Consider the following 10,000-nt stretch of genomic DNA (forward strand, 5'->3'; position numbering starts at 1 on the left):
AAAATAGAGTTTTCCACATAGAACGGTGGAAAAGTGGAATGCTTTGAATGACGAAGTTGTTGCAGCACATAATGTGCACAGCTTTAAAGAAAAACTTGATAAATGGAGATATGGAGACATGACACTATTAGTCCCGCTCAAACCCTGTACAATACAACTAGGTAAATACACAGTGGTGGATTTTTTTGAATTTTTTTTGGTGGTGATATCTAATTACTAAAGTTTATAATCAATATATTGAAACACTTCTGCACTCAACTCCACTACATTCAAAAGGCTGTAGTTTAAGTTACACAGGTTTTTAATTAAGGGATACTTTTCCTTGGGTTCCAGTGGCAGATTAACAAGATTTCTCCATTATTAACAGGAGAAACAGTCTTGAGAACCCGGCTACATAGTTGAGATGTGAGAGAAAAGCGTCTCTGATACGAACCTACTATACTGTATTGTGATAGACGAATAAACTGCATTAGGTATCGGACTCACGGGATCCCAAACTGATTCACACTGATTCGAACATTGTGATACGATACTTCTTCCTTGGGTTTTCAGCCGCTTCCTACCACTCCACCGTCTCCCTGCATGCAAGCACACACGTAAACGTCAGTTCTCCTCCACGCCTTGACCCGCAGGTGTGTGTATTTTGTTATAATATACTGGTGGTGGTGGTGGTGTAGCTATTGTTAAGTGATAACAGTATTAACAACCAAATAACGTAAACAACAATTGAAAAGGGTAATATTGAACTAACACTGTTTTTATCCGAGGACTAGATTAGATTAGAATAGGCCAGGTTTATGTATTTTCAGTTTATCAATTTCACAGCTGATACTTATCTCCATTATATAAAAGAACCATTTTTTCTTTTCCGAAACATTATATAAAAACCATTTTTCTTTTCCGAAACATTATATAAAAGAACCATTTTTTTTTTTTCTCGAATCAGTCACTGCTTCGAAATCAGTAAAGGTTATTTCAGTAATTCTCACAACAGGGTCACCACCGCTAGGAACAACAACACAACTGATCTTGCAACAACGGAGATAAGTGACACTAATCCTCGAATCCTCTTTTGTTGTAGTGGTAATGTTTGTATTCTTCACCTCTTCCTCTTCATTCTTCTCTCTACACGTCAAGGAAAGAAGGAGCAAGGGTCACTAATATTCTGATCCTCTCCTCATCTAAATTTCAGTGACATTGATGAACGAAAAACAAAACTTCAGTGACATTGATGAACAAAAAACAAAATTAGTGATTTATTTTTCTTTAATTTGTCTCTATAACTTTCCAGCACTAACTACAATTATGTTACGTTACTTGCTGTGTGTTTCTTTGTCTTATACGCACACGCACACACCGGGCCCGGGTTCGAGTCCCGGGAGCCACGAGGCAAACAGGCAAGCCTCTTAATCTGTAGTCCCTGTTCACCTAGCTGCAAGTAGGTATGGGATGCAAGTCGGTGTGTGGAGTGTGTTGTGGTCTCTGTCCTACCCTTAGATCGGTCTATGAGCTCTGAGCTCGCTCCGTAATAGGAAAGGCTACCCAGACCAACAGGCGACAGTGATGAATTACGAGTACACGCGGAGTTGCCTAGAATATATTGTTCCCTTTAACAGGATGTACGAAGCGCTGGAAGACGGAGGACTGGCAAGAGAAGGAGGAGATACCGTGTCGCCCTTTTGGTGGTGGTTCTCGCTCAACAGAGAAAAAGGAGGGCCAGCTTATCACTTCCGCCAGAACGCCACGTGTCCCTTCTTCGTGAGCTACTTCAACATCACCGTCAGCATCTTGATCTTCATTCTCCCCCTGGTGTTGTGTCTCGTCCTCCTTTCGTCCGCCAGAAGCAAGAAATGGTCCAAGTTGCTAGTGGTGAGTAGCGGTGCGGTGACAGGCAGGCCGCTGGCTGAGGGGAAGAGGGAGGTGGTGACAGGTCTCGTCTCGCAGGTACTTCTGGTCTTCGGGACGGGTTTCCTCTTGACGGTGGTGTTCGAGTCGTCCTGGTGGCTGGTGGGGATGGCGGAGGTGAACATGAGTGTTGGGCCCCAGAAGCCGCCGGTCCAGGGCACGCTGGAGGTGTGGGCCGGACTGTGGCATCTTTACCTCAACTATGTGACGGACGACTTCACCTTTAACCAGCGAGTGGACTGGTCTTTGAGGGAAGACTTGGTGGCAGTGCACAAGAAAGCCTTGAACGAAGGGTGGCCCTGGGCTCTGGTGAGTCTGACAGCGGAGCTGGGTGACGAAAGCACGGCGTGGCGCGGCCAGCTGGGGGACGGTCTCAGACTTGGGGGTCTGGCGGCAGCCTCCTTCATGGTGGCGGCCATCACGTCTTGGGCACTGTGGGCGCTGCTCTTCATAGTGTCGCCGCAGGCTACAGGGCCACCCATTATGTTGTCCGGGACGATCTTGGCGATGTGCAGCGTGGTGTACGTGCTGTGCGTGAGCTGGTCCATGCCCGACACATTGACTGTGGCTGGCAACAAGATGACATTGAGTCTGGGCCACGCGTGGTGGGTGACTACGGGGATGGGCTTGTGTCTCACTCTGGTGGGGCTCGGACTGCTGCTCTACGACACTTACTGTCCCGGCCAGCTTGCAACAATTTTCGAGCTGGAGTTCGGGACTCCAAACCAACAGCTGTACCCTTACTCCAATAAGAGTCCCAAGCCCATATTAGCATTTCATGAGGAGGAAGAGGCCTACTACAGTCAAGGATACCCGTGGCCCCGTCCCCTAGTATACTTCTCTGACGAGGAGGATACACACCTCAAAGAAACTGAAAGGTGTATTTGCAAGCTGAAGCAGCAGACGGCGCCAGACGGGAAGAGAAACAAGATCAGAGATGAGAAAACGGAGCTCACTTTTGCGTCCTCATTGAGTGACGGCCAGACCCACACAACACATAACCCACCGCCCGACACGCTGCGTCGTCGCTCCCCAGAACAGCAACAGGTGCTCCCGCCTTCATCGCTGGAGCAGAACATCTCGCCTCCCACTAATAGTAATGAAGCAGCGTTCACGAAGACCAGCACCAGCATTCCCGATAACCACAGCACACTCCTGGTAGAGAGACATGTGCCCAAAACCAACGCCTTGCTACGCACGAACTCGGTGAGGCGATCCATGAGGTCATTCTGCAGGGTGAAGCCTCGGCTTTCCGTCAGACTGTCGTACAGATCGGCACTGCGAAAGAAGTCCATGTCGCTCTCCCGCCTCGTGCTGCCCTCCATGGCCAAACAAGATTGCGAGGAGGGGAATGACGGGAAGAGCGAGCAGTGGGTGGAGGAGAACGATGAGTCTGAACCGGATTTTGAGTCTGCCGCCTGGGTGGACTGCGCTACACGTTTCTGAGACCCAACACCTGACGGCCTGTTAGCGGTGGTCCGTGGCTTCATGGACACGTTTGTTGTTTCCTTTGTTTCATTATATGAGTTGTTTCGTGAGAAGGCTGAGGTTAAGCAAGATGTCAAAGCAAATAAAGTGTCAAATGTGCTTGCTATTAGAGCGTTTCCTTCTCTTGTAGTGTTGAGTTTTGGTTCACAGTTTCCTTTATTCATTACACGACACATTTCACAGGGCTGGCAGGTCTAGACGCCTTAAATCAATCTCTTGCTAACGCCTTCATGTGCTCTAAGATTATCAAACTTAAGTCCTCCTACGGAACCATTGTATCTTAAATAATCCTTGTCTCCATTTCATACCTTTTACGACACCTTTGATTCAATCTTATGTGCATCTTAATCCAGTGAATTTCCCTTGCTCTTCATCACCTACGTACCGTCATGTCCCCCTTATTCAGTCGCCTTAGTATTTCCCTTCCATTATAATTGTTCTTAACATCCTTTAATTTGCAAGATACAAGGACTCCCCGTCTTCTCATGAGGGCTGGGTGGCGTACTTGGTTAAGGCGGCTCGTGTTAGAATCCTTGCCAAACCTGGTTGCCCGTTGGGAGATGTAGCGTTCTCCCGTTAACCCTAGCTGTGCCGTATGACCTTGACTGTTGCGGCAGCCTGAACACTGACCCACGCAGAGACAGCCCCACCAACCATCTTCCTCAGAATCCCCGTTTCATAACTGACAGTGTTACTTCTTTCCTTCACGTCCTCACTCACTCCACCTTCTGTGCTGCACGATGATTCAGCAGTCACTCATTCTTTAAATCTTCCTTCTTGGAGCTACATGACCTTTGGTGGCTCGCACAGAACTTGCGGTCTTTGTCATTCACTCACTCCCATTCAGTTTTGTCAATAAGGTAAGGCACCTCGTCACTTTCACGCCTGAGCAGAAGAGTCAGGGAAACCGTCCCTCTGCTGCTACAAGGTCCACGTCACTGGCCTGCTGAAGTCTGACCTACCTCGACTGCCTCCACCGGTCCCTTCACACTTCCCTCCCCTCACCTTCCCTCTCAGTCAGTAGCCACGCAGCTCATTCTCATCCTTCTCTATTTACACTCCTACATGTTAATTGCCGTGCTGCATAACAGTAATAATAAATAAAAAATAATTGAGTAAATAAACAGATGAGATAATTAAATAAATTAAATGTTAATAGGTAAGTAAATATACCGGTAAATAATCAATGTATAGATGAATAAATGAATATGAATATTATCTGCTGTAGTTCTGTCATTTCACTATTTTCTCCCATGCACCGTCTTCTTTCATCTCCACTTTTCTATCCGAACAAAACAAACAAGCAAATTAATTCTCCTCTGGCTCATGTTCCTATATATTAATCTGCGTAGTGTCCCATCTCTCCTCCCGAGTTTTCTCCCTTACGGCAAAATATTTCAACATATTCGCATAAAGATAGATGTACATAATTTCCTTGGAGGCTTTGGGTAAACACACACACACACACACACACACACACACACACACACACACACACACACACACACACACACACACGGTAGCTCAGTGGTTAGAGCGCTGGCTTCACAAGCCAGAGGACCGGGGTTCGATTCCCCGGCCGGGTGGAGATATTTGGGTGTGTCTCCTTTCACGTGTAGCCCCTGTTCACCTAGCAGTGAGTAGCTACGGGATGTAAATCGAGGAGTTGTGACCTTGTTGTCCCGGTGTGTGGTGTGTGCCTGGTCTCAGGCCTATCTGAAGATCGGAAATAATGCGCTCTGAGCTCGTTCCGTAGGGTAACGTCTGGCTGTCTCGTCAGAGACTGCAGCAGATCAAACAGTGAAACACACACACACACACACACACACACACACACACACACACACACACACGTATATCGTAAACATTTCAATCTCGTGCACTTTATATTTCTGCCCAGAATTATGCTAAGTCTGTTCTTCAACTTGCCACTCTTTTATAAATAGAAAATGTCAAAATCTTAAACTCCAACTCCCCTCGTGACTTCTGGCATTTGGCCAAAAACGCCTCTAATAACTTTACTTCTTCATCTTTCCCTCCTTTATTTCATCCTGAAGGCACCACTGCCATTTCTTCTGTCTCTAAAGCTGAACTCTTCTCTCAAACCTTTGCTAACAACTCCAGCTTGGATGATTCTGGGCTTCCTCCTCCCTCTGACTATTTCATGCCTACAATTAAAGTTCTTCGTAATGATGTTTTCCATGCCCTCGCTGGCCTAAACCCTCGGAAGGCTTATGGACCTGATGGGGTCCATCCTATCATTCTCAAAAACTGTGCTTAAGTGCTTGCACCTTGCCTGGCCAAACTCTTTCAACTATGTTTATCAACTTTTACCTTTCCTTCTTGCTGGAAGTTTGCCTACATTCAGCCTGTTCCTAAAAAGGGTGACTGTTCTAATCCCTCAAACCACCGTCCTATAGCCTTAATCTCTCTCCTATCTAGAGTTTTTTTTAATCTATCCTCAATAGGAAGATTCTTAACATCTGTCACTTCATAATCTTCTACCTGATCGCCAGTATGGCTTCCGTCAAGGTCGCTCTACTGATGATCTTCTGTCGTTCCTTACTGAGTCTTGGTCATCCTCTTTTAGAGATTTTGGTGAAACTTTTGTTGTAGCGTTAGACATGTCAAAAGCTTTTGATAGAGTCTGGCACAAAGCTTTGATTTCAAAACTGCCCTGCTAAGGTTTCTATCCTTCTAACTGCAACTTTATCTCAAGTTTCCTTTCCGACCGTTCTATTGCAGCCGTGGTAGACGGCCACTGTTCTCCTAAATCTATTAACTGTGGTGTTCCTAAGAGTTCTGTCCTGTCACCCACCCTCTTTCTATTATTCATTAATGATCTTCTCAACCAAACTCACTCCTACGCTGATGATACCACCCTACATCTTTCCACTTCCTTTCAGAGACGACCAACCCTTCTGGAAGTCAACAGATCATGCAGGGACACCGCAGAATACCTGACGTCTGATCTTTATAAGATTTCTGATTGGGGCAGAGAAAACTTAGTAGCGTTCAATGCCTCAAAAAGTCAATGCCTCCATCTGTCAACTTGACACAACCTTCCAGACAACTATCCCCTCTTCTTAATGACACTCAACTATCACCCATGAATATCCTTGGCCTGTCTTTTACTCATAATCTTAACTGGAAACTTCACTTCTCATCTCTTGCTAAAACAGCTTCTACCAAGTTAGGCGTTGTGTGGCGTCGCCGCCAGTTTTTCTCTCCCCTCCAACTGCTAACTTTGTACAAGGGCCTTATCCATCCTTGCTTGGAGTACTCTTTGCATGTTTGGGGTGGGGGGGGGTTCCACTCACGGAGTTTTATTAGATAATGTGAAATCAAAAGCTTTTCGTCTCATCAACTCCCCTCCTCTGACTGACTGTCTTCAGCCTCTTTCTCACCCCCGAGATGCTGCATCTCTTTCCATCTTTTATCGCTATTTTCATGGTAACTGCTAAACTGATCTTGCTAACTGCATGCCCCCCGTCCTCTTGCAGCCTCGCTGCACAAGGCCTTCTTTTTCTCATCCCTATTCTGTCCAACTCTCTAATGCAAGAGCTAACCAGTATTCTCAGTCATTCATATCTTTCTCTGGTAAACTCTGGAACTCCCTGCCTGCTTCTGTATTTCCATCTTCCCACGACTTGACTTCTTTTAAGAGAGAGATGTCAAGACGTTTGTCCCTAAATTTTGAATAACTCACTTGACTTTTCAAGGAACTGGCTAGCCAGTGGGCCTTTTTATTTTCATTTTTTGTTACCCTTGGCCAGTTACCCATCCTGCATTAAAAAAAAATCTACAAGCCCTCTTATTATTGTCTCAGATCAATTTAATCATTGATGCTACTCTTTTTTCCTCCTCCTCTTCCTACTCATTAACATCTTTTTCTTCCGTCCACAGACCTCATTCAACATTTTCTACTCCTCCTCCTCCATTTTCTCACCTTCCTGTTTAAATTATTTTCTCTTCTATCTCTTCCAGCTTTGTTTGCACCACCGCCATTTTATCTCCTTTATTTCTCCTCCTTTCTTTTCCTTATTACTTTTTTTTGTTTTCATTCTTCCCTTCGTCTCACATTTTCACAGGCAAGTTTTCCAACACGGAGGAATGACTTGCTTGGCTCATGATTTGTAAACTTGTAAATCTTCGTCTCTCTCTCTCTCTCTCTCTCTCTCTCTCTCTCTCTCTCTCTCTCTCTCTCTCTCTCTCTCTCTCTTTAGGCTGTTTGTTGAAAATATTTCCTAATTACCAGTGATAGGGACAGGACAGAGAGAGAGAGAGAGAGAGAGAGAGAGAGAGAGAGAGAGAGAGAGAGAGAGAGAGAGAGAGAGAGAGAGAGAGAGAGAGAGAGAGAGAGAGAGAGAGAGAGAGAGAGAGAGAGAGAGAGAGAGAGAGAGAGAGAGAGAGAGAGAGAGAGAGAGAGAGAGAGAGAGAGAGAGAGAGAGAGAGAGAGAGAGAGAGAGAGAGAGAGAGAGAGAGAGAGAGAGAGAGAGAGAGAGAGAGAGAGAGAGAGAGAGAGAGAGAGAGAGAGAGAGAGAGAGAGAGAGAGAGAGAGAGAGACATAGAGAGAGAGAGAGAGAGAGAGAGAGAGAGAGAGAGAGAGAGAGAGAGAGAGAGAGAGAGAGAGAGAGAGAGAGAGAGAGAGAGAGAGAGAGAGAGAGAGAGAGAGAGAGAGAGAGAGAGAGAGAGAGAGAGAGAGAGAGAGAGAGAGAGAGAGAGAGAGAGAGAGAGAGAGAGAGAGAGAGAGAGAGAGAGAGAGAGAGAGAGAGAGAGCAGAAGGAGGAGGAGGAGGAGGAGGAGGAGGAGGAGGAGGAAAAATTACAAAGGATCACAACGAATATACTAACAAGAACAGACTCTGAAATCCTTACTGGGTGGTTTGGGTAACTGAGATATATATATATATATATGTATATATATATATATATATATATATATATATATATATATATATATATATATATATATATATATATATATATATATATATATATATATATATATATATATATATATAGAGAGAGAGAGAGAGAGAGAGAGAGAGAAACCTGCTCCTCCTACAGTCAGCAGCGTGGAACACGGCGCTAGATGGCGGCAGCGACGTGTACGTCATCGCCCTGGACATCGCGGGTGCGTTCGACATGGTGTGGCACCGAGGCATCGTGGCGAAACTGCAGAGCCTGGGGGTGTGTGGCGGCCTCCTTCAGCTCCTGCAGGACTACTCGTACCTCCGTGCAAGAACCTCCAGCATGGTGGTGAGGGGCCACATCTCCGCCCCGCACCCTGTCAGGGCTGGTGTGCCTCAGGGTAGCGTCCTCGGACCCCTGCTGTGGAATGTCTACTTCAACGACATTCTGCAGCTCATCCCTGAGGCACACGCCTATGCAGATGACTGCACACTCACATTCGTCTGCGACAGGACCGACAGCCAGGCCACCATCACCAAAATAAACCGGGCTCTGGAGACCATTGTCTCCTGGGGGCGGCGCTGGCAGGTCACACTGGCCCCGGAGAAGACCCAGCTCCTCCACATCTCCAGGACACGGCAGGCAGACGGTCAGCCTCGCCCACTACCGGCCATCTTCCTTGAGGGCAGAAGGCTGACTCCCCAGGACTCCATCAACATCCTGGGTGTGGAATTTGATGGCGGCCTCACCTTCACCAACCACGTCAAGAAAGTTGCCAGGGACGCGTCCTACAAGCTGGGCTGCATCAGACGCGTGGGGGACGTGCTGGATGCCCAAGGGGTGTCCTCACTCTATAAGGCACAGGTGCGTCCCGTTATGGAGTACGCACCCCTCACCTGGTCCTCCTGCCCCCCCTCGTACCTCACCGGCCTAGAAAGGGTTCAGGCCAGAGCCCGGAGGCTGGTGAGGGTCTGCACGCGGAGCCACGCACCAGACACCTTCCAGCCACTGCAGCACAGGCGGGATGTGGCGGGGCTTTGTGTTATGTTCAAAGCTCAGGCACTGCACACCCCTCACCTCGCTACTCTGCGCCTCCCTGGACCGCCGCCCCCTACTCAAGCTACGCGGTCGGCAGAAAACTCTGAGCACCCACACACGATGGCCGTACCATTCAGCAGGACTGAGCATAATATACGCTCCTTCCTGCCACGGTACAGTCGCCTGTGGAACCAGATAGTGCTCAGCACGGACCTGCACCGCTCCACCTCCCTGCACACCTTCAAGTGCCGAGCGAACGAATGGCTCGCCGACCAGCAGTAGCTGATACGTTATATCAAGGACTCATTCATTGTCTGCACCACATTATACTGTAACCATCATTATACTATTATTTTTTGTAGACATAGCCATAGATAGCCCTACGCTCGTAATGACTAGGGCTTTGGCATTGTGTGTTATATCTATTGTTTAAATAAAAAAAAATAGAGAGAGAGAGAGAGAGAGAGAGAGAGAGAGAGAGAGAGAGAGAGAGAGAGAGAGAGAGAGAGAGAGAGAGAGAGAGAGAGAGAGAGAGAGAGAGAGAGAGAGAGAGATCACAAAGGAGGAGAAAAATGGAACAAAAAATGAGGACAATGACAAGGAAAAGGTTAAACAAAGATAATGAGACAAAATGAATAAAAAATCTTGGTGATGGT

General features: G+C 46.9%; 2 protein-coding genes across 4 annotated transcripts in view; one reads left to right on the forward strand and one right to left on the reverse strand.

The window, feature by feature from the left end:
- Positions 1-3,499, forward strand: part of LOC123516221 — a 6,546-nt gene extending 3,047 nt beyond the window's left edge. For 2 of the 3 annotated variants that reach the window (XM_045275428.1, XM_045275429.1), the window contains exons 2-4: positions 553-632; positions 1,617-1,869; positions 1,945-3,499. In XM_045275428.1, the coding sequence (XP_045131363.1) occupies positions 1,618-1,869; positions 1,945-3,351 (1,659 nt within the window). In that variant the 5' untranslated portion in view covers positions 553-632; position 1,617 and the 3' untranslated portion in view covers positions 3,352-3,499. The remainder of the gene's footprint in view (positions 1-552; positions 633-1,616; positions 1,870-1,944) is intronic. The other variant, XM_045275430.1, reaches the window with a different exon arrangement.
- LOC123516224 (neuropeptide CCHamide-1 receptor-like) overlaps positions 1-10,000 on the reverse strand; it is a 203,630-nt gene that overhangs the window by 44,467 nt on the left and 149,163 nt on the right. The window lies entirely within an intron of this gene.

This window comes from Portunus trituberculatus, chromosome 40, assembly GCF_017591435.1.
Source record: "Portunus trituberculatus isolate SZX2019 chromosome 40, ASM1759143v1, whole genome shotgun sequence".
Lineage (NCBI taxonomy): Eukaryota > Metazoa > Arthropoda > Malacostraca > Decapoda > Portunidae > Portunus > Portunus trituberculatus.